This window comes from Lygodium microphyllum, chromosome 4, assembly GCF_053477565.2.
Source record: "Lygodium microphyllum isolate KBCC chromosome 4, Lygodium_microphyllum_v1.1.10, whole genome shotgun sequence".
In the NCBI taxonomy this organism is placed as follows: Eukaryota; Viridiplantae; Streptophyta; class Polypodiopsida; order Schizaeales; family Lygodiaceae; genus Lygodium; species Lygodium microphyllum.
Window position 1 is genome coordinate 85,210,416 of NC_141138.1, and position 25,614 is coordinate 85,236,029.

General features: G+C 42.3%; 1 protein-coding gene across 1 annotated transcript; it reads left to right on the forward strand.

The window, feature by feature from the left end:
* The first annotated feature begins 21,175 nt into the window (after positions 1 to 21,175).
* On the forward strand, positions 21,176 to 23,412 carry LOC148037257 (uncharacterized). The gene is made up of 2 exons (XM_087676185.1): positions 21,176 to 21,367; positions 22,085 to 23,412. The coding sequence occupies exon 2, from the start codon at positions 22,131 to 22,133 to the stop codon at positions 23,052 to 23,054; it is 924 nt and encodes a 307-aa protein (XP_087532311.1). The 5' UTR covers positions 21,176 to 21,367; positions 22,085 to 22,130; the 3' UTR covers positions 23,055 to 23,412.
* Positions 23,413 to 25,614: the final 2,202 nt, after the last annotated feature.

Here is a 25,614-nt window from a genome sequence, read left to right on the forward strand (position 1 = left end):
ATGTTGGTACAATTGAGGTAACGACTGCCGTGAGCCAACTATAGAGCTTGACCCAGAAAGAGAGCGTAGCCCATGAATATGCTTTGGGCCATGCGATGTGGGTGGTCGACAAGGGTGATTTTTGCTTTCGGCAGCGTGGCTTGCCGCGGCTCTTTGTGGGGTCGACGGTCTTGCGGTGATCGAGCATTGAACACTTTCGCACAAAGACCTGTGTCATCCTGTATCCACTTGTCACTTTATGAGAGTACATGCATGGTATATGCCGCAACTATAATAAACTAGTGCAACGCAAGGAGACATCACTTATCTGAATTCTATGGTGTTGACTTAGATATTTATCACCTGCGCTTGATTAGCTTTTTCTTTTGCTAAAGACGTGAAATACATTAAACACAGATATGAAAAGTTCGTACAATTGGGGAACATGCCAATACTTAACCATTTGAAGACAAAGAGTCCTGGCCAAGTAGCGTTTAATAAGCCTTTATACAACATGGGGCTACTCTATTTGTATGAGGCGGGGTGAGTCTGGGTGGTCGGGCGATTGGGGCTCTGCTGGTGCGGGGTTCCCGTGGGATTGGTCAGGGAACACGTCAGTCGGGACATGAATGGTGTAGTCCCGGGCCGCCACCGTTTCCAAAATGCCTTTAAATAGTTCATTGAATTCTTCCCTATCTTGAGCTGCCCTTTCTGCCCTTGAGCATCGGGTGCCTGAGCGTACGTTGGGGGTTTGTGCCACTGGTGTTGCCACGTTGTGTGCGCCTCCTTGAGCGTCCGCTCCCCTGGCCCGCGGCTTCTTCGGCCTTCGTTCGGGGCAGTGTCGCTTAGGGCCGCGTTTCTTGGCGTACCTTTTAAGAGTGGGCACGTAGTGCACCGGCGGAGGGGCGTGTGCTGCATGTTCTCGTCGGCTGCGGAGAGTGTCCTTGCAAGCTAGCTGCCCTTGGTTCTCCATGTTTTCCTCGCGGGGGGCCTGCAAGGTGCAAACCAAGGGTTAGACCTTGATATAGGATACAACTGTTCGCATGGAGGGGATTTTAGTGTGGTTTATCAAGCGCATATGACAAGAAGGGGAGGGGTGAGGCATGCAGTGTTTGTCATAGAGGGATGGCCCCCATGATGATGTTCATTTTGCCTCCAGCCATTAGCAGATATTGGCTTATGCTAAGTTGTGTGGACTGGTTGTCATGGAGTGGGACAGGGCACATCCTCAGAAGGATAGACCAAAAAGGGAAGAAGGTGTATAGAAAGGGACTGCACCCTATCTACACCATTAGTGTTGTTGGTCAAGGCTTCCTATGGCGGTAATGTGCGTTGCATGCCCTTCACTTGGAGGTGGGGATGGTCACACGGCTTTTAAATGTGTGATGAGAGGAGGACTTGAGAAGCTTAGCCTGCCAGACCCAACTCTTCTCCCTGCACTTAACTATCATTGCTTATGTGTGTTGATATTATTTATACACGGTGACACAAAAAGCAATGTTTATTTATATACATATTTATGAATCCATGTCACTTCACGAGGATAAGAACCAATTGTAGAACTCGAGGTTGTACTGGAGTGTGGCACACGCATCCAGCACTCGTGGCAGCTTACTTAGTACCGATAGATATTTTGCCACATCGAGCAGCATGGACCCTTGTCCGAGTCTACTGGCAACATGTAACTCCTCCTCCGTGAGAACCTTATCAAACAGAGAGTTTTCTTGGCTAGGTGGTTCAGCCAAGTCCCTACCCCGAATGGCAGTCAACACTCGTAGGGAAGTTGGTGCCACATAGGTTGGGTCTCTTTGAGACCGCCATTTGGCCAATCGCTCCTCAGAGACTGTCATGATTTGAGCCCCTAGTTCAGCCATTGCAACGCGGTTCTCACACCAACGTTGTTCAAATTGACTTCGGCCCTTTGTTAGTCGCTTTAGTTGCTCTATATCTATGAGATTTGGTCGACAGAGCACTTCATTGAATGTGACTGTTAAGCGTAGTTCGTCAATCTCCTCGTCAGAGATGAGTTGCATGCGTTCATGTAAGAGCTTGTTATAGTGCTCATCAAGATGTTCTTGCTCTTCCCAAGATAAGGGGAATTGCAAGTATTCTTCAAGCTGCTCCTTAGGGAATGCGCCCATGTCCACAAGGATGTAGATACGTGTGAACACTTTGAGCTTAGCATCCAACTTAGTTAAGCATTCTACGACACTTCTATGTTCAGCAAGGGCTTGCTCGGTTGCCATCTCATGCAAGGTTCTAGGAGTTTCCTTAGGCTTTAGCATAGCTGGGGGCTCAGGCCTAGATGAGCAAGATTGGTCAACGCTAGGATTGCTTATGCTCTTAGGGTTTGTGCGTTTTTCCTGAGGTTTTGCTGCTATTTTGTCATGGTTCTTCTCGGATGTGACTGGTATAGATTTGTCACCCTGTTGTGATGATGTTGTATCCACTCTTGATTGGTCGATGTAAGTTCTATTGTCGGTGGATTGAGTGTTGAAAGCAACTGTTAATGGCAACGGTTGCTTTGATTTTTCAGAGCACACAGATGTGTATGAGGGTTCACCGCGATTAGGAGAGGCATTAATGGGTTCGTTGGTGGATGGACTTGATGCTTTATTCATCAGCTCTCCGGTGCTCTTCATCCCAGTGTTCTTGTGGTCCACAACCACCAGCAACTGTTGTTGTTTTCGCTGTTTTCTCCTCTTTTTCTTGGTCCGTGAAGGTGCATCTCTCATCGACTCAAGACTCTGGACTAGGTCAACCGTTGATGTACTTGGTTGGGCCTCAGAATTCTCATTTTCTAGTGTGTCCTTATGGGTCATAGATGTGGCCTACTGAATATCCATGCTAGGTTGTGAGGGTACAACTACCTCCCCTTTTGGAGAGTCTAGCTCTTCCCTTCTGTTTAACTCCTCCAGTCTAGGCTTTAGGCATTTTGGAAGTGCTGGAGTTGTTAATGAAGTTGGTTGCAACACCTCCTCCACATGTAAACCACTAAGGACACATTGCACAAGGGGCGTTGTCACGGCCAAGGGCTATGACTGCTGTGATCCCTGATTGGAAGTAGGAGTGGCTAGTCCAGTGGGCTGGCTACTCTTGGTGGATTGCGGTGTTAAGTCCTTAGGTCGATTGGAAGTGGTCATGCCTTTTGTTGCCCTTAGAGCATTCACTTGAATATCAGTTGAGCTAGCCACAGTGGATTGCACAGGCATATCCCTAGGTTGAGAGCTAAGGGTGGTGTCGTGTCCTACCTCTTGGACATTTGGAAGCTCTGATGTAGTTAGAGATTGGGATCGAGTAGCCTCACTTGACGACTGTTGTGATTCCTGTGTTCGTTTAGGGGAAGAGGGTGTAGGAGACTTGGGACTCCTAAGTGATTTTGACTCTGGCTAGGAGATTTGCTCGTGGTTGTTCAATGATTTTGCTATTTGCTTTGTCGAGCATTTAACCTTGCCATGAGCAATGTTGTGCCTATGATGCTTGCTATCCTCTTGGGGAATCAAAGGCTCCTTGGGCACTAGCGGCTTTTGTGTATCCTCAACGATTACATCTGATGTCTGCTTGTCAAGCACACTAGGCTGAGGATCAACCCTCCGATTGGTCCCGTTTGGTTTCTTGATTTCAATAGTGAGGGGCTCGATCACTCCAATATTTTTGGTTCAAGACTTGGCCTTTCGTTTATTTTTCCTCCTATGCCTCTTTGCTTTGGACATAATTTGGGCTCTTGACAGAGGTGGCTTAGTAGGGAGTTTTGGTACCCAAATCCAATGATTGCCTGCATAATACCCTTGAGCACGAAGCAACGCCTTCGATATCCATCGTGGCATTGTGCTAGCTCTCTGTCAATGCCTTCGTCTATAAGGCTTGGGCTTCTTTCGTGGTCTTCTACGATATTTGTAAGTCCAAACCCCATCCTTGGCATTGTCTCTTAACCTCTTTTCAGGACTGGCCTCACTCACTGGTTCTCGTTGTTCGACCTGTGCTTGTATCAGTTTTTCCAACAAGTCCTTGCTCTCGTTAGTAGGCTTGACTATTACGTCAGCACCTTCCTTGCCTTTCCCTTGAGGTTTGATGAGGTCACCCTTGCTAAAGGTTGTGACTATCCTCACACCCGGTAGTGTCAAGTGTATCCTCTGAGCTATGTAGTCAGCCTCACACTTGGTAGCCTTTTTGAAGGGCCTTCCTAGGAGGATTTCCTTTCCACCATCCTAGCTATTGGGAGGAACATAAAACAGGAGTGGCAAGCTTTCTGTTTCAATAGTTACAAGGATTCTGCACTTCCCTAGAAGTGCTTGTGGGTGTTCCCCGTAAGGATTAAGAGTTGCATCAGTCGGTGTAAGCTCTGGTTGGCCTAGTAGGGTCCATGCTTCATAAGTCAAGATGTTGAAATCTACTCCTTCATCAATGAGAGCATCAACACTATGCTCTCTTTTTGCGATGAGTTTGACCTTAAGATAAGCAGGTGGTACTATGTCTTCATCTTCCGGGTCTTGGCTTGTAAATTTAAGCCTTCTGGCAAATGCCCTTGAGTTCCCACTTGCATGACCAGACATGAATTCTCCACCAATGTCTTGGGTTGTCTGTGCAGTGTTGCTCAAGGTACATCTCTCATCAAGAGTATCATGTCTAGTCATCCTCGCATTGATAGCTCGATGATGCTGCATTCTGCTTCGACTAGACGCAAGTTGAACACAATGTACATGTGTTTTTCTGGTGTGGCCTTTTTGCCCTGGATGGCTAGATTGGCCCGTTGAGGTTCTAGGGTCTTTGTTTCTCTCTGTTCGGGTATGGGCTTTTGGTTGCTCTTTTACAAGTGAGGATCCATGCTCGTGTAGAGCCATTACTACACTAGGGTCTAATTTGGAGGACCTGTCATGGCGTGCGTTTTCCCTCCAACCTACTTGGGGGAGGTGTGGAGGGGGCAGCCCCCTCTGCGGGGGTCCGAGAGGGGGCAGTCCCCCCCGGCCCGCAAGGTCATTACGGTAAAAACCATGCACAATTTGGAGGACTGTTTATAGCCAAATTTTGAACTACGTGCTCTAAATTTTAGCCCAGTGAGAATTTGTGATGTGCCTTTAGCTCTACGTGGTCTTTGGGGTCAATCTTGGGGTTTAGATGCGTCAGAATATGTGTTCTAGATACCTGTCCGATTTTGACAGTTTTCTGTCCGATTCTCAGATGTCTGATTTTCAGGAGTCCGATTATTAGAATCGGACGTCCGATTTTGGGTTGGTCCGATCGGACCAGTGGTCCGATTTTGGTCACGTTCGATTCTAGGAGTCAGATAAAAAAGTGGTCTGATTTTCAAAGTGGTCCGATTCTGGGAATTGGATGGCCTGGTCCGATTTTGAGTGGTCCGATTCTGGGACTCGGACGGCCTGGTCCAATTCTGGTTGGTCTGATTTTGGTTGGTCCGAGTGCCATGTGGCACGTCCGATCGGACTGTCCGATTCTGGGACTGGTCCGATTCTGAACTGGTCCGATTCTGGGTGGTCTAATTCTGGGACTCGAACGGCCTGGTCTGACGACACGGCCGATGGCCCGCGGTTGCACGCGATGCCTCTAGACTGACGTCTACTACACCGAATCGGCCAGTGCCTTCCAGATAGGTACAAAACACTACCAGGAAGTGCCAGACATGCCTGGAATCACTATGGTGCTCGAATCGAGCGGCACTCCAAGGATCTGTGCCCCTATTGTCCTGTTCAGCCTGTTATACAGCAACAGAAGAACCCTACTATTTGCTTCTTTTTCTTTGTTTTTTGTTTTTTTTTTCTACCTTAAATGCATACAAATCACAAAGTAAATACCTACACTACTTCATTCCACAACATAAATCTCAAGAAAGCAAAAAACCTACTTGCCAAGGAGATCGAATACCCTCTTCAACCCCCTCGCTTCCTACCTATCTACCTCAAGCACCGGTTCGGGGAAAACCCTACTCCAATGCTCGATTCGAAGCGCGCAAGCGCTCAAGGCTTGAATCCGTTGGTCCTGGCAACGGAACCAAAATGTGGGAGCTTTCACTCAACCGCCAAGACCCACAGACCGCTTATTGTTTCAAGCATTCCAAGCCGAGCACTAATGGCTACCTCTCACATAACCGACGCGCCATCCATATCTACGGGTGTAGTGAGCTTACCTCCGTGCCGTTCGAGTTACCTCCTCTCCCACACACTCCGGTAGCTCCACGATCCAAGTGCAAGCTTCAAGCAAGCTCGATCCTCCCGCTCCAAGCTCCAAGCTCCATTGCCGCAAGCAAGACAAGAGAAGAGAAGAGAAGAGAAGAAGAGAGGTAAAGATGGAGAGCTTCTCCTCCTTGGTCCCTCACCCTCACACACTCACTCCCTCACACTCTCACACTCCCTCTCTCAAGCACAAGCTCAAGTAAGCAAGAAGAAGAAGAAGAAGAGGAGAGCTAGTTTTGCCACACACAAGAATGAGGTTCTCATACACTTTTCAACTTTATATACAAAACCCTAAATCCCTTTTGGGTGGTCATCCCCTTTTCCCCTTTTTTACATAGCCGGCCGTAGCCTAGGCCCTTTTTCCCCTTGTCCCTTCCTTTCCACCGCCCGTCTACATTTACAAATTGCACGGGTGAGAGCCCGGCGCTCCTTGAATTAAACCATGATGAGCTTGCGCTCTTTTACAAAAGTTTTGACTTGCACTTTTCCTTGTGCGCCTTTCTCCCTTATTTAGGACTCTTCTCCTTGTGCGTCTTTGTCTTCCATTTCTCTTTGCCTTTGCCTTGGCCTTGTCTTTCTCTTCTGCTTTAGCTTTTCCGGATTTTCCACCTTCATTCATTTGAGGGTTAACATCAAGGCCATTGAAGCTTAGCAAAAGTCAAGGCCTTGGTCATTATATTGGAAGCTTAAATAATCAAACATATGCAATTTATCATAGCATGTTGTTAAGCTCTCCAAGCTTACCAATAATGGCTTTGAAATCTATTTCCAAAGTGATTGGATTCCAATTTTTCAATATAAGAGTTTTTAGCTTCATGCCTGGATACAATGGATCTAGGGTAGGATACTTTGGAGTTCTTGGCTGTTATTTACTCTCCCATGTAGGAGATGCCAAGAATTTGAAGCTCCTTCTAGGCTATAGGGAATAGGAGTTCCTGAAATGTAGAGGTCTCATCGAGTGGGATAAAATAAAAGATTCCTTTAGAGGACCTAGTGAATTGCTTGAAACTAAAGACTCTTTTGCAATAGAGTTAGACTAAAAGATGTTAAGGGTCTCTTGAAACCCATCTTTTTCCATCTCTTTGTCTAGTTTGTAACCATTCTAAATTTTTTTACTTTGCACAAGAGTTTAAATATCCCTATTTTATTCTTTGGGTAACAGTGGATATAGTCCTTACCAAAGATGATGTATTACATGATGTGGCTGTGTCTTTGAGCTTGAATTTGTGCCAAATTTATCTGTAAAACCATTGAAAGACCTTTAATAAACTATTTTCTTTGTATCTTTCACCTCCATGTCTTGTGTGTGTAAAGTATTTTGTTCTTGCTTGATAATGTGATTTTTCCATACCTTGGGTTAACCAGATAAATAGAGATCCATATTTCTTGATAAAATATGGAGCATGGTTGTATAAAATATGTTGCATAGTTAACAAATAAAGAAATTCAATTAAAAAACCTTATGAGTCAGACAATAATGAGACATACATATACAAACTTCTTACCATATAGTGAGTGAAGTGTTGATTACCTTAAGCTTCTATCACTGCCTGTTCAATTGGTTTTTGAAGTCTTTGAAATCATCATCATTCCACTCAGTTTTATCACAATAAAAGAATACTTTGTCTAATGTTTCTCAAACATTGGCTTTTCTATTCCGAGCTTGTCCATTATCAGCATGATCCTTGTAAAAATTACATGGCGCACGAATAGAATCTGAGAAAGAGATAGAGATAAAGATAGAGAGTACACAACATATAAGAGGAGAATTAGAAAATTTCTTTAGCTCCAAACAACTAATACAGAGATGGCTCTGTCCACCCGTGCGGTTCCACAGTGAAGCTTAGATGGTGATCTAGACAGAAGATAGGTGAAGAGCTTAAAGCTAGCTGAAACAACTCTGACTGGGTGAAAGATAGATGATCAATGGCTGTGAAGGGGTTTAGCTTTTATAGCCTATGAAGGCGGTGAGGTCGGCATGACGAACCTACCATATGAGCATCCACTAGTCGACTAGGGAACATTCCAGGGAATATTCCCTTTACCGTCAGGCTGGGGGCGTTTCCCTCGAACCCCTGACCACCAGGGGGGCTGCTGGCCGTGTTGGGACCCCCCAGCCACGGGCCGCTTCTGCGACCCCCGGACCCCAAAATAGGGGCCCCTTTTAACTTCCTTACCCCACAACTCGATGCAATGTGCCTCGAGTTGCTACCAGCTTAACTACTCAGTCCAACCCAAAGATTAGGCCCACAATGGTCACTTTTTTGCCATCCGATCACATAGACCTCATCTGATATACAAGTCAGGACTCAACCAATGTCCGGGGTTACATTTGGCTTCTCCTCATAATGGGGGCCTTACAACTTTGAGCACCATGGATCATTGGTGGCACCTTATGAGAGTGGGGCATTGAGCATGTCTAACAATCCTTAACTTCATTATGTAAGGACTTCCACTGATTGTATCTAATAGTTGAGCCACCATTCCTAGAGTTTATCTTATCAATTCTCCCATAAAAGTCTAGGAACCTTCTAGCCTTCACTCCACCAATAGATGGCTTTTTTGGGACAGAATTGCCATCCTTATACTTTTGAAAATTTGGTTCAATAACAACATTACCACCATGCAAATCAATTGAAGATAAAACTTTTTCAATCTTTGTTATAGTATCTATTCTAGCTAATAATGGCCTTAGCTTCCATGAAAATCCTATATAAAGATGAACAAGCTTTTCAATTATCCTACAAAGTGCATGAAGTGTACAAATATGGGCATTCACTAAAGGAATTTCTAGGATTGGCTTAAACTATGGATCCTTGTTGTACCTAGCGGGAGCTCTATTCCAATTGCTTGAGTTCAAATTTATGGATGGGGACATGTAATATAGGCAAGGAGATCTAGAGTTGGCTCTATTCCAATTGCTTGAGTTCAACTTTATGGATGGGGACATGTAATATAGGCAAGGAGATCTAGAGTTAGCTCCCTTTGATACATTGTACATACATTTAAGTGTCTTTGAGTTACCAACTATGTGTCACTCAATCTTATAGTTCCCAAATCATTCAACAAATAGCTCTTCTCCTGCTTGTTGTCTCTTAATAACATCAAGTATTGGTGTTCGATGAAAAACCCAATACAATATATCAAAATCCTTTGTATCTACTTCGAATGTTCCTAGCCACTAGATGTGTGTTCCAATTGAACACTAAATGACATTGAGTGATTGCAATGATCCGATGAAAGTGCTCTATTCATTAAGGAAATAGAGACCCTCTCTAGTTTTGTACATTTTAGAATCTCACTTTCATCAAGTTTAACCATAGATTTAGCCACTCCTTGTGCCTCTTCTAGTGACAAGTCATAGAATCTATCATTAAACATTGTAGGGCAGGCAAGTCAAGGAAAATGTTGTTAAATTCATTGAATACTTTGTCTTGCCCTTAAAGCTAGCCTTGATATGGAAAGACTCACCCAGAATCTCCATCACTTTGTTATTCACTCTCTGTCTAATAGTTCTAACCATAGATGGCCTTAGAAGTATACAATTATGTACTTGTCCTTGCTTCATATTTGACTGTAAAAGTTGAAAAAGTTGTATATAAGCATCTTGACTGATACCAAGCTATTAATACCAATATTATCTAGTGTCTTTTGCATTGACTCAGTATCCAAAGAATGATCCTTTATAAATGACTCCAAGCATTGTTTCTTTGCCTTTTAAAATTTCTTCTTCTCCAAAATATCTTTTGAAACTACTGAAGGAAGAGGATGATAATAAAACTGAGATGCTTTCAAAGAATCTCTTTCACTTGCATTCGGTTGAAGAAGAGACATAAATAAAATCAACATCACAAATCAATACAACTAATTATAAACAAAGTCATATTTAATATTTTTAAAGTGGAAAAAATGTACCTTGTTGCTTGGATTATTTTACTACAACCACCTCCTCCTCATTTGAGACTCTCAATATTTCTAAGAGCCTTTTGTTGATTTTGAAGGCCTAAAATAGTTTGCTTTCGTTGATAAGATTTGATGTCTTTCTCCAATGAATGAATTCTCTGTTGATAGCCCTCTAGCTTTTGTAGTAACTCATTATTATGTTTTGATAAAAGATGGTTCTCTAATTTGAGGACATCCTTTTTTGCAACCAAGTTAAGTGTATAACCTAGAAACCCGTCATAACCATAACCAATAAACCTCAACAATGAAGAGCTATTATAGAAAGGCGGAGTGCTATTTTTGCTAGGATCTTTGGGGTATAGCCTGCTAGCTTACCAAAGATCAAGATTCTTTTTTCCTTCAAACCTGTGTATATGTTTCGTAGACTCTTTAATATTAATGGGTTTTGATCTCTTCCTTATTGGTTCATAGTCACTATCCAACTCAATATGAAGATGATAGAGAGATATTTTACTAGAGCTACAGAGATCATTGGATGACTGATCCATAGCTAAGGATGTGATTAGAAAATTGGATTGAAAAACTATAAGAATTAGAAACAAGAAGGAAAACGAAGAAGAAACTAGTAAGGATGGGAAAGAAAGAAGAGAGTGAGAGTGGAGGGAAGTAATCAAACGTTGAATAAAATTCAAATTGAATATTAGTTTTCTCTTTAATGAGGGTGAGTAAGATCTTTATTATGACAATCTTTGTCACCTTTATGGTGGCCTAGATTTCTAGGTTTGATGTGACCACAAGAATATCGCGACAATAACTCATTAACAATTTTTGATATATTTACTTACCAAAATATAAAAAAATTAAAAATATAAAAAATAATTTTATTTTAAAAATATTTTCTCTCTCTAGGATCACTTACAGGGCATTTTTGAGACCTCAAAACTCCCTTAATGGCCTTGCTACTTTTTTTCATTTCTAACTTCAATCTTCTTTTTGAAGCAATTTTTAGAAATGTGGTCTTTTTGACCATAATGCCAACATGTTCTACTATCACTAGAATTCTAGTGCCTATTAGAACTTGCAACTTGCCCTCTTTGACTACCCTTTCTTTGGGACTATGTCCTCCTCTATTTTGTTGTGCATCATAACCTTGACCACGACCACCACCTTGGCCTCTACACGATCTCTACCTTTGCTGGTAGAGTAAAATATATATTCAGACTTGTTTTCGCTTTAAGAAGAAGATGAATCCAAGCTGAGGTTCTTCTCCTTAAGTATTAACATAGAAATCAAATTTACAAAATCAAGGATATCATCCCTTGTATTTATAGATAACCTCAAGCTCTTGTATTCATCTCCAAGTCTATCTATGCATACACAATATCATCATCAATTATCACACTAGTAGATCTAAGAGCTTCCACAATACTCTTGATCTTCAAGGCATAATCATTAATGGATATGTTCTCTCATTTCACTTGATTTAGCTCTGACTTGAGCTACAACTTTTTGGCCTTTGTGTTTACTTTGAACAGCCTTGCCAAATTCTTCCATGCGATAGTAGGGTTTTTAGATTCCTGTAAATAGCCCATCATGCTATATGGGGCACTAATAGACAATCGATACATGACTTTATTCTGTGTCTGCTCCCAATCTTTCTTAGCCTTTACTTGTTTTATAGTAGCATTTCTTGCAAGAGCTTCAAGTGCTATTGATATGTCTCCTTCAATGTAATTTTAAACACCTTTGCCCTTCAAGAAATCTATCATCTCGAACTATCTAGTTGAAGTTGTCAAACATTTTAACAAAATAGAAAACCTAAAAAACTGCAATATGCAAGTGAGTTGATTCCACATGCATCACAACTAAACACATAGTCTTTTTCAATGACTGCATATAATAACAATTGCAATATGCAATCTATATGCGGATGCCTTTGCGTCTACAATCCAACAAACACCCGAAACCTTACAGATTTGAAATCTATAACTTATGCACTTGTAAACAATCAACATAGCTTAAGCTATAGTATGCCCAAAAACTAGTGTCGGCACCACTTGTAGGCCCAGAATAGAGATCGAAATGACCTCATATGACAAAAATCACAATAGCAAGCCCTAACTAGCTTATTTGCAACATATACATTGTTCTTTCTACTCACCAAGTTTCATGCAATTAGAGACACAACCTTGCCAGCCTCAAGAGCCTCCTATTGCTATAATCCAAGGCAAATCGAGCAAGGTGAGAGAGCTTCTTATTCATTGCTTGCTTGCTTGCTTACTTTCGTGCTCCAATGCCTTCATCGTAGGCTTCAATCGAGCTCCATATAATGGTGGGATGGCTTTGATACCATAAAAATAGACAAAAGGGGAGAGAGGAGAAAGACCAATATCACACACAAAAGTAGTGGAGACTTGAGAACACAAAGAGACATGGCTAAATTCTAATATCCTACCACATCACCAAGGTGCATAGTGGAGGCCACCCCAGAAAGACTTGATGAGGAGCCCAATACTATAAGAGAAGAGCTAAAGACATCCATTTACATCTAGAAGCAATATGAGAGGATGATCAAGATCACAAGGGCTCTATGACAATAGTGCTTGATATTCCACTACCAATGAAATTTCCCGTTGAGGAGCAAAGGAAGGATTTCAAAGAAGCTATATGTCAATTCCAAAATAAGTATAAACTAAAGATGCAATGATATTTAATTACAACTTTTCTCGAGGACAACACCTTGGAAAAGTTAATTCTATCCACATTACCAACTCCCTCATCAAGACAACTCCCACATTGGAAGAAAGTCGCTAGACCAACAAGATAGAAAGGCATTCATTGAAGGATACAAAAATATCATGGTTCGAAAAGTAAGTCTTAATATGAAGCCCATTGATGCTTGGATATGTAGCTAGAGTAGCTATACACTATTCTAAAGGCATATAAGTAAGCCTAGATTTCATTGTGCTACACTTCTTCTCTAAAGAGGGCTAGTGTGAAAGACCCAAGCCAACATGGTTCCCAAATTCAACCTTGAAGGGCATAGAAAACACAACTTTCCAAAGATCTCAAATATCAACAATAAGTATCTAGAGAGGATCCATGTGTTTCAATCTAGAGATTTGAAGAAATTCTTCAACACCTTCATTAGGAATTCAATGATTTCCTTGTACACACATGCACAAAGAGAGAGAGAGAGAGAGAGAGAGAGAGAGAGAGAGAGAGAGAGAGAGAGAGAGAGAGAGAGAGAGAGAGAGAGAGAGAGAGAGAGAGAGAGAGAGAGAGAGAGAGAGAGAGGCTACTCAAATTTCTAACTCTAGTATCTAGAAATATCTCAACTACGATAATAGTTCAATTACTATGTCATCTAAACCATGATAATATCTCAACTCCATAGTGAATTTCCTCTCCAAAAGCAACCTCCATTCCAGCAATGGTTGGGAAGAAGTGACATTGTTAGATATGCTCAGTGCCTCACCCTTGTAAGGTGATCCATGGTGCTCAAAATTGTAAGGCCCCCATTATGAGGAGAAGCCATGTGGGAGCACAGTCATTGGGTGGATCCTAACTTGTATGTCAGATGAGGTCTATGTGACTGGATGGCAAAAAGGTGATTTGTGGATCTAGCCTTTGGGTTAGATAGAGTAGTTATGCTAGTAGCAACTTGAGGCATAATGCATTGAGTTGCGGGGTGTGGGAGTTATCAGGGGTCCCTATTTTGGGGTTTGGGGGTAGCAGAAGGGGCCCCTAGCTAGGGGGTTATTAGGGAGGCCAATAGACCCCCTTGACACGAATTCAAGGGTAGCCTCCAATTGGTCTCTTGATTCCTTCACAAAAGCCTCTTGAACATGAATGAAATCATTGACTTGTTATAAGAGCTAACAAAGAAGAACATTATAAGGATTAGCATTGGGACTAGCAAATTGTAGTTCAAAATTCTCTTGCTCCCTTGACATTTTCTTATGCTCCAAAGCTCTCCTCTTATCATAAGACTTGGATAATGCAATCACTTCCTATTGCCATTTTGCTTCCCTTCTTAGATATGGCATTCTCCTTATTACACTAAATCTCCTCGCAAGATGAAAAATCTTTACACCCATGGTTGGGGGGTGCACCCGCACCCTGCTTTTACTTGCCAACCTTGATGAAACCTTTGATTTCCTCCTTAATACTCCTTTTCTCCCTCATGTTTTTTGAGAGAAATACCTACTATAGTGAGCCATACCCTTGTGTAAGTGCCAAGAGTCTAGAAATGGAGTGAGTCAAATATTTGAAACCACCTTTGTCCTACTGGTGTCATACACCTCAAGCACTATTGATGCAATCTCACAAAACACATGCTTGCTTCTTGGTTCTCGATAATCAAGTGGAGCATGAAGGAACATCCGATACTTGACCAAACATGTCAATCAGAACTCTAATCCCTTCATACATCCAAATAGGGAGTGTAGGGAATGAGACCCAAACATGGAACTCATATTTTAACATCTATTGGGGAGAAAAGTTGGTTGATTATGGCAATTTAGGAGAAGGTTGCATATATGTCCAAATTCCTCCTAGAAATCCTCTCTCTTTCTCGAGGTCACCTAACAAATACAAATTGAAAGACATGGCCAACAAATTTAAAGTATTGTGATATGGCTTCACCTTGATTTTCATCAATAAACTAGATCTCAAACTCATGCTCTCTAGGAGATGTGCCCATAAAAAAGAAAAAGAGATCCAATAGAGGATAGTTAATATACTTGCTATAAAGCTTCGATAGAGAGAGGCAACGGGTGTTTGGAGAACTATCTTCTTTCCTTCCTCTATGAATCATAATTTCCTCTTCTCATTGTGGGTAGGAAGATCACTTCGTATTGCCTTTTCAATCTCTTCATGCTCAACGATGCCAAATTTGATCAATTCGGAGCAATCAATTTCCATGGCATCCTCAAGGCTTTTGCTCGCTTTCCTCTTTGCACTGGTATTAGATCCATTTGCAAGACCTCATTTGTTTGTCTTGGCCCCCTTGCATGCATGAAAATGGGGGACAATGCTACATGTCAATAGTCATTAAATAACAATTAATGTTGTTTATTTGCATTTAATGGTCATGTTCCTACTTGGACCTCCATTGTCACTCGTTCCCAACCAAGGAAGAAGGTACTTTGAAGGAGCAATAATAAGTTAGGGTGGGTTTAGATGGAAGTGGTGGAACAAAGTATGGATCTACTTCTCTATTTGACTCTATGTTACCTCCCTCCTCTTTGCATCTCATTCTCTTATTCACCCAAGGCAGAGGTATTGCATAGAAAAGTGAAAGTCTCCCATAGTTAGTGCAAATATAAAAAGATCATTTCAACTATGTGGTGTGATCAAAGCCATTGGGCCTACCAATTCACCTTTTTTTGTAGAAATGTCTCTCTCCTAAAGGGGGAGACTGCCCATTTTCAAGTTGGACTAGAGGCAATTCACTTTCCTTTAGCTAGTCACATGATTCCACACAAACAAGAAGTTTGTGCCCCTTCTTCTTTCACTCTTGCTTGTGAACCCAATTTGTGAAGGATACATTCTATTAATTTTGCAAAATCTTGAGGGGTACCAGCCTTGGGCTAGGCAACCTTTATTTTTGCAAGTTAGGACCCTACTGTCCTAAGAAGGGCATTCTTTAGGGATATCTTTCTTTAGGAAAGGCAAAATGTTGGTTTTTGCGACCTACGGACCACTTGCACAAAATCATCCCGATCAACAATACCACTTGCACAAAATCGTCCAGGTAGCTCACTTGCATGAATGCATGGAGCTAAACAACCCTCGGATGGAGACACTAAGTAGGGGGATCTCTAAAGCAACATAAGTCTAATGACTCCATAGAGATGGACTATGCTATTGTGGTTGCTTCTCTTGGTGAGGGCACATGAATGGAGACTTTGAGAGGATCAAGAGGCATTCAATTCCAAGAAGAAGGCTACCCTTGATGGGTTAAAGCACATTCTACGAGTACCTGTGGCCTTCTACTTGCCTCGTATCAAATAGAGGTATGCTGAATATGCCCTTTGCGGCATCTACATGTTTTTCATGGGTAAACCCCCCATGGAAGAGGAGAACGCCAAATGGTTTTATGCCACCTATGGCACCAAAGCATGTCTGGTGCAATATACATTTGTGGGGAAGGGGTTTTTCCTTGCCCTGGTTGATTCAAAGACTGAAGAGATCTTGTACTAAGCTCTTCAGTTGGGTATAAAGGCAAATTCATCTACACTATGCCCTAGCAAGCCAACTTCAACCCTAAAGAAGTGCTATAGAGATGACTGAATGTCTTGTATGGATTAGCTTCCCCGGGCTTCCTACATGGCTTGATGGAGAGGTGGCAGTATTGCCCGAGGCTCTCGGCAAGACCCTGTATGTTCTGTCAGTGGCAATGGTGAGTGGTGCTATGAAGGCCGAGAAGCGTGCTTGCATTCTGTGGGATCGGAAGAAGCAAATACTAGAATTTCTTGAGCTCATTGACCCGAACGACATGAACCTGCTGGTTGATGTACGGTTTGGCTCCTTTCTTGATACTTGTTTTTTTTGCAGGGGAGTTGGACACTATGCCAAATAGTGTCCCAAGAAGGAGAGTACTGCCCCAAGTGAGCAACCCAAGAATGGGCAGCAACAACAGTCAAAGACTGATCAAGGTACTAGTGCTGAGGTGGAGGAGAAGAAGCAACCTAGTTAGATTGAAGACATTAAGGGCAAAGGGAAGGAGAAAAGAGAAGAGCTGAGTAGCAACCAGAAAGATGCAACATGCAATAAGTATAGTAAGGGAGCTATAAAGAACGGGAAGGAGAACCTTGTACCTCACAAGTATAAAGATGAGAAGACTAAGAGGGAAAAACCATCTCTCAAGTAGCTTGCATGCAAACTGCTAGTGGACAGAAACATCTTCGCCATCCTGGATGAAGAAGAAGAGAATGAGGATACCAAAATCATCATATATGAATAGCCCAATGCAAAGATTCACAGCAATTACTTGGAACATTAGAGGCATGGGGAGTGATGCCAAAAAGGATGCTATTAGACATATGCTAAAACAGAGGAAACCTGACACACTTGCTTTGCAACAGGTCAAGTTGGGGGAGGATGAAGTAAGAAAACTTATCTTCAAGGGGTATCGTGTGTTGGGGAATTTTTCCAACAGGGTTGAAGAGGCACCTTAGTGATCATCAGGGAAACTCTAATGCCCAAGGTAATCCTTACAGGAGGTGATGGAAGTATGCTTGCTGTAATGGTTGGATCAGGGGGGGATAAACTCTTGTTGGTTTCCATTTATGGCCCTAATGCCTCTACTGATAGGGTTGTCCTATGGAAGTGCTTGGTTGGTATTGGTGGAGATGAGAATGCATGCTTGCTGTAATGGTCAGATCAGGGGGGATAAACTCTTGTTGGTTTCCATTTATGGCCCTAATGCCTCTGCTGATAGGGTTGTCCTTTGCTGATAGGGTTGTCCTATGGAAGCGCTTGGTTGGTATTGGTGGAGATGAGAATGCAATGTTGTTAGGTGACTGGAATATGGCCTTGCAGGAAGCGGATCGGTCCCATGGCAAAGGCATGATGATGGTGCAAGAAATAGAAAATTGGAATGACTTGGATGTAGAGCAAGTATTAGTTGATGTGGCCACAGTCTTCAGTAGACACCCTCCCCCCCCTTTTACGTGGCACAACAAACAAATGGGAGGTCATTGACGGGCCGCAAGACTTACAGGATCTACCTCAATCGTGGTGGACAATGCTAGATGTCTAATTCAGAATGCTCTCTCTGACCACACACCCCTTCTCTGTACTCTCAGGCTAGCCACTGTGCAACAAGATGGGGAGGGCCCACCATTATTCAAGTTTAACACCTCTTTCTTGCATAAAGAAGCATTTTGTGAGCATCTCAAGACTGCATGGGTTGAGAATAGGATTGATGTGAAGAGTCATGCACAAAAGTGGGCACAGAATATGAGAAGCATCACTGACCTTGCCAAGCAGCATGGCAGAAAACAAGCTACAGTGAGATGTGAAAGATGGGAAAGTGGCAGTCATGCAAGAGAATGCATCCTTCACTCAGTGCACGTGCAGCCAGATGACCCTATCTTACAATGTATGTTAAGGGAGGTGGAAGGATTCCTAGAAACCCTACGGAAGCATAAGGTAGAGTCGGCCAAGATCGAGTTGAAGAGCACGGGGTATGTCTTGGGAGATGCACCTAATGCAGCATGCTTTAGAGCACTTAAAATTAAGAAGCAAAGGGAGCTAATCACCATGATTGAAGAAGGCAACATAAAGATCTTAAAGGATAGTATAGAGATTTGCCCAAGCTTTCACTAAACACCTCTCCTCTATTGTAGGTTTGGAGGTTGATGTGCCTCACAATTACGATGCAAAGCTAGCAGCATTCCTACAACCAAGTAAGGACTTGATCTCTCAAGGGGAGGCTGCTATGTTGGGTCACCCTTTCTCTGAAAGAAGAGTTGAAGTTTGTGGTTGACAAAATGGCCAGGGGGAAGTCACTAGGAATCGATGGCATCTGGTGGAAGTGATTCAATCACTGTGGAGTGTATGTGCCTCAGATCTCCGCAGCTTGAAGAACAAGATTAGAAAGGAGGGGAAGTTCCTAGCATCCATGAACTGAGGCTTAATTAAGCTGGTCCCAAAATCAGTTGGATAGGATGGCGATTTATCGTGGAGGTCCTTAAAGCTATGAGCTTTGGGAAGATGTTCCTGCAAATGGTGGGTGCCTTATTCACCAACGCCTCTATTGTTGTATAGGTCAATGGAATTCTGTCTCCCCCTTTCAACATCAAGAGGTTTGTTAGATAGGGATGCCCAATTGCCCCGTTGCTCTTACTGTCATTATGGAACCACTACTGAGGAACCTAGAGCTGAAGGTCTAGCATGGCACAATCAATGCTCTTCCAATCCTTGGTGGCAAGCACTTCGTTGCACAATTTTTTGCTAAGGACAATTCAAATATAGTGAACGCAGAGCAGCTGTTACTTAGTGCGCTGGTACGAGTATATGACAGGTTTTCAGAATTATCAGGCTCTCTTATTAGTGAAACAAAGACTGAACTGGTGTATGTTGGCTACAATGAACCCCCACCTTGGCTGATGAACCTTGGCTTCAAGTTTTTAGATATTTAGGTTGCCCTCTTGGGGTAGGCCTAACCATGAAACAAAGAGCGGAGTGGATGGAATCAAAGGTCAAGGCCAAAGTTGCGGCATGGAGAGGAAGGCAACTCTCCTTTCTTGGGAAGCTACTGGTGATTAAGACAATGCTGGTGTCCACAATCACCTTTCTGGCCATGGTCCTTCATTTTGGCAAAGCTACATGGATGAGAATTGAGAGGCTTTTCTTTGCAGCCTTGTGGGATAAGGAGACTGGTCAACGTGGTTGGAGAGCTATTGCTTGTCCTTTGATCATAGCTAGAGAATTTGAAGGTGGGCTTGGCATTCCAAACTTAGCTCTTAAAGCGCGATCCCTTCCATTCAGTCTCACCAAGAGGATGGAAGGGAGTCAACCATGGGTGCTCCTCATCAAGCATTGGTTGGTACTAAATGAAAGCAAGAGCCTTGGGTTGACTGACACCTTGCTAGTGGGAAAGAAGGTAACCATCCCGCAGTCACAGGTTGCACAAGGTTTAGCATAGGCCTGGCAAAGAGGTGCTTAGTATAGCCAGCTGGATAGGGACACAAGGTCGAAGGGGTGACTCTTCTCTTAAGCAGGTAATTTGGACATTCAAGGAGGCATTTGATCCTCCACACAGACCTCTCCAAGAAAGGCCCTAGCTCTCCCGGTGACTAGTCAACATAGGTATGAACAAATGGGAGGATCTATGTGGTCCAGGTAGAACGGAATTCATGAGCATTGTTGGTGTGGCAGAGAAGTTTGCCCTCTTCAGTACTGAAAGAGGCTTTGTTGTAGGCATAATGGGCAAGCTCACAGGTCTGTCTAGCCTACCTCTAAGGTGGTGCTAGAGGGTAACATTACCAAGTTCATGGCTAGCCCAACATGTAAGGTACTGTGGAAATGCAAGAGGAGCAGTAAGAATTTTGTCAAGAAGGATCCTTCCCACATACTCCGTGCCGCAAAGTACAGGAAGAAATGGCATCCACATGCTAAGAAAAGGACTTGGGTCTGCCACGTCCTAAGAACGAGGTGGGCCACACCTTTAAAGAGGCTGAATTTTCTCCTCTGGAAGATTGTAACGAACAAGCTCCCCATTAGGGAGAGGTTGAACAAGTCCATGGATATCTCGCCCCTTTGTGGGCTGTGCAAGCGTGAGAAAGAAATAGTAAGACATCTTTTTTGGGAATGTAAGGAGGTGTGGGGAGTTTGGGGACAATTGCAAACTTGGATTAGAAGAGCGGGCTTTGCTGAGCAAATTGATGCCAAGATGGTGCTGTTTGGTGAGACTGAGGCAACAAAGATGACTAGACGATGAAAATGTGGAATGTAATTAGAGTTGTGACTCTCCAAGAGATATGAAGAATTAGAAATGAGAAAGTTTTTGGTAGGAATAGAAATACTTTAGACCCTAATGACCTTTGGGCTAGACTCAAGGGAAAAGTTTTGATAGCTCTTAAAGGTTGTCAGACTACATATAAGGTTTTTAGAGTATTCTATAGAGCCTTGTCAAGGGAAAGTTTTTGGTAGGAATAGAAATACTTTAGACCCCAATGACCTTTGGGCTAGGCTCAAGGGAGAAGTTTTGATAGCTCTTAGGTTGTTAGACTAGATATAAGGTTTTTAGAGTATTCTATAGAGCCTTGTCAAGGACTTAGGACTAGTAACTACTGTCTTGAAATTGGCCTAATTATAGGCTTTATATATATATATATATATATATATATATATTTTTGATGTTGATAATATCCTTCTACAAGCGCATTATTAAAAAAAAAAGGCAAAATGTTTCTGAAACATGTCATGCCCTTCCAATTGCAATTTTACTTGCTAGAGAAATGCAAAAAAAAAATCAAGATTGCTTCTCAAAGGTGAAAATTAAAAACTTGCATCTAAATCATTGGGTGGTGAAGGCGAAAGGAGGCAACCGCGGTGCTTCCGAACTGGCTATATAAATGCGGATGGTTACGCTGCGGGCACAATTCTCTTTAAACACATTTTTACTTTAGAACGTTGCAGGTTTCCTGCAAGAATCTTCTCCTGCGCAGAACATCGAAGGCTCCGAACACACACACACAGACACACAGGTACTCCCAGGTTTCCTGCAAGAATCTTCTGGGCAGAACATCGAAGGCTCCGAACACACACACACAGACACACAGGTACTCCCAGGCATCCCTACGCTGCTGTCACTGTGTCCTGGATATGACCTGCCTTCTGCACGTAAGATATTAGGGTTCGCTTCACATAGATTACTTCTGTTTTCCGGATATCACTCGTCTTCTGCACTTAAGCTATTAGGGTTCGCATTTCTGTTTTCTTCATCAATCCGGTGCATCTGTCTAGGAAACACTACCAGGTTACATCGTCCTGCTTTGCAAGAAGACTACAATACCAGGAATATGACGGGCAGCCCGAATGATTGATTCAAGGGGCTAATCTGAACTTCCTTTAAAAGAGATTCGAAGGGTATGTTATTAAGAATATCCTTAGCCCTAAGTGGAAACCCTTTTCTATCCTTCTTGGGAATGATTGACGTCACGGTAACCTTCAAATTCTAGCCCTGATATTACAGGGTTATCGAGAGGGGTATTTGAGATGCATCTGATTATTTGACTGCTTGTATGCAAGCATTTGCTCTTTCTCATCTAAAAATAATCTGGAAGATTTAATTTGGAGCACAAGCATATGGGAGCCTTCAAATTTTAGCCTTGATATTACAGGGTGTTACACAGGTGCATTTCGGATGTATCTGATTATTTAACTGCTTCTAAAGAGGCCGTATTTATAGTATCTCAGAGTGCGTCCATTTGTTTTCCTTTAGCTGAAAATGAACTGAAAGATTTATTTGGCTTACAAGTATCTTGCATTGATTGCAGGTTTCACCTTTTAGATTCTGAAAGCTCTTTGACAGGGTGGCCATCCATGGGTTACAACACACAAGATTCTATGAAGCGGGGGAATTCTGACAATCATGGTTTCCGACAGCCTAAGCCTCTCAATAATGCCAAAAAATGGAATGGGAAGAAATCAGGTAAAGGTAATGGTGCAGCAACCATGGGAGTACAACAGCAATATAAGCCGTGTATGCCCTTTGCTTTCCAGAACATCCCAGCACAAGCCTATTTCAAGGCAGGACCTGTAGAGACTCCTTTCAAGAATCATGGCTTGCGATCCAGGAACAGATTGAAGAGGAGACGAGTTCTGGCTAAAAAGAAGCTCTATTCCTCCCCTCTATGTGCTCCGCTTGCTCCACGTAATACGACGTCTTTCATTATGCGGGCTAAGAAGTTGGGAGGAATTGCCCCTGCTGTGACTCCATCCCCTGCTACACCTGCAGTACTTGCTACGCCATTCTTGTCCCCAGGAATGCGGGACAAGGTTTCTTTAGATGAAATGAATAAAGAGTTAGGCGTAGATGGATATGGATCCATGAATGGACTCATTCGCCTACGCTCCTACCAGGAGAGGGCTAGGGAGGTTTCTGAAAGTGAGAGCGATGTTGATCAAGTGGATCTTCTAAATGGAGACCAATCTCTGCAGTCTGTGGAACGGTTAGAGCAGCGAATTGATCAGGGTTTAAGTCGCTTCGAGATGATTTATCCCTCTCATGTTACTGATGCTGATGCTCCTAAAAATCTTGAAAGTTGTGTCAATAGTCAGGAGCGTCTCATTTCTCAGCTTGAAGAAGAGAATCTCACATTGAAGGAACGCCTTTTCTTGGTAGAGCAGGAACTAAATGAATTGCGCCAGCGGATTCATCAGTTGGAGGGTGGTAATCACTTAGATGAGTCAATGGATGAACAGTGTGAGGAGAGTTGTGGGGATGTTTCTGCACCATGCAACTGAACCCCTTTTGAAAACTCGAACTGCAATTTGTCAAAAGTCACTCCTAAATAAGATATGTCTGATGTACTGGATATATGTAATGCATGATTGTTCATCTCCTAGGCTTCTATGAATGTCTATAATGAATTTGCTAGAATTCATGCTAGCAAATGAGAGCAAACATGGCCTATAGGTCTTCCTTAAAGGATTCGCAAATGACCTGTTCTTTAGCTGGATCATTTGGTGAACTTATTTGTTTAACCCTTTTGAGAGTGGTTGGCTTAGCTTGATCCAACTTGAGACCCACCATTCATTGGTCAGATCATAAGATGAGCTTATTTGTTTTAATTGAGATTGGTTTGACTTGTTTCATTTTGAATTTTGTGATCTCAAAACATTCAAATCTTATTGTGTGGTTCCTTTCTGGGTGGATATTATGAGATGGCCCTGGCTTGGGCTACACTGGTCTACACTGGTTTTATTTCCTGTCAATTTATGTAGTACTGTGTTGGCTGTTTTGTTGTAAGGTTTGGGTGCTGTTGGAGCGTGATTTACTCTTGTCATTCATGCTATATAGCATGTTACTTCCATTTTTTTTAGTATTGACTTCTTCGATATAATATCTTGATTTGTGTGTGACTTTGGCGTCTTGATTTGTAGTGGCTTTGCAAGAGCCGACTTCAGATGTTAAGTATGGGTCTGATACTGAAACTGACTATAAACCGTGCTGATCCCCTATATGTTATTAGTGCTGCCACGGAAACGCCACATGAATTCTTCACAACTGAGATTTATGAAAGCATTTGTTACATGGCTGTCAGGCACCACTGCTCCCTGCTATAATTTATTCTATAGAGGCTGCTTACAGTCAATCAAGCATTTGTTACATGGCTGTCAGGCACCACTGCTCCCTCCTATATTTTATTCTATAGAGGCTGCTTACAGTCAATCAAGCCACAAAAGCATTGGGTAATGCTTGAGGGGGCTGATGTTTTATATATTGAGCTGGAGTTTCATGATGCAGGTGATCAGGTTGAATAGCCAGCTTACCCAGCCAGTTCAGCCAGTTTGGTAGGTATCATACTCACGGAAGTGCCATGGAGGTGATCAGGTTGAATAGCCAGCTCACCCAGCCAGTTCAGCCAGTTTGGTAGGTATCATAGTTATGGAAGTGCCATGGAAGGGTTCACACTTTCCTTACTGAGCCTGACCAGTTGGCATTTAAAGGCTACAATAGCATCCGTGTGGATAGGATGTTGGTTCACTGAGCCATGCAAAGATTTCAGGGATATCATGGAAGCAAAGAATTTCAGGGATTATGGAAGGAGCCTTTAATAGAATGCTTCTGATGCACTTTTCACAGGTCTTCTCCCTATAGTCAGAACCCATGTTGAACCAACAACAATAGCTTTTAGATAAGAGGTACTATTTTGACATAAATAATGTAGAGGTATTTGTGTTTGGAGAGCGGTTGTAGTTTTCTATGATGTTGGTCATTCTCTCTATCCATATTGGCATTTTTTCTCTAAAATGAGAAATGATAGTTTTCTGTACAGTTGAGAAATTATGTTGGTCATTCTCTTATCCATATTGGCATTTTTTCTCTAAAATGAGAAATGATAGTTTTCTGTACAGTTGAGAAATGATGTTGTAGGCCTACGTAGGCATCCCTTTGTAAGAGGAGAGTAATGCTGTTGGCATATTGATATGTAGAGATTTATGTACAGTTGAGAAATGGTGGTATAAGCCTACACAGCCATCCCTTTGTAAGAGGAGAGTAATGCCTTTGGCATAATAATAATATGTAGAGAAAACAAAAGCATTGTTAGACTTCCTTTGTGCCTAATGTTGAGATGTAAAGTTATGAGGGCCATGCATGATGGGGCTCCAACATTGTCCAGCCACCTTGTTGTAATGAAGGTTGCTTTCCAACATTTTTGTCATGCAACCACCACCAATTTTCACATTTAATGTAACAATGTTATTGAATATGTAAGTTTGGGATGTTTATTTTTAGTCTCTTGTCATTTTGGTAGGTTAGTACACATTCTTGTTTTACCCATTGGCTTTTGGGAAATAACCAAACTTATTCAATAATTGCCAAGAAGTATTGTATGAGTTGGGATTTGATTACTAATCTTTTCACCTTGGAAGTACGATATTCACCTAGGTTGTTACATTGTGCTATTTATTTAATGAGTAAGAAGATTACAGTAATGACTTATGAAGCTCCTTAGAACATGTTTCTATTGGCAATCCAACGAGGTAGAGTGAGTATGGGTGCTAGCAACATGGTGGGGAATGGATGTTAAGATTGAAGCTCTTCCAACCTCCCAAATGTGACAACAAAGGAAGAAAGGAAATTTAGTTTTATTATTATTTCAAGAGCATGAATTTTTTTCAATGGGTAGATTACACATGCACCAAATGAGCAATGTGCCTACATAAAGTTTGGCCTCCCATTACCAATTTTCTTAGGAAAATGAAGGGTGGTGATTTTTAATCCTCTACTTTTCTAAGCCTTGTGATACCCTCAAAGCTCATAAACATCTCTAGTGAGAAGGTACTTGTGGAGCTTTAT

Bases quoted from the DNA above. Each gene is read 5' to 3' on its own strand.
- LOC148037257 (XM_087676185.1), top strand. From the start codon at position 22,131: ATGGGTTACAACACACAAGATTCTATGAAGCGGGGGAATTCTGACAAT.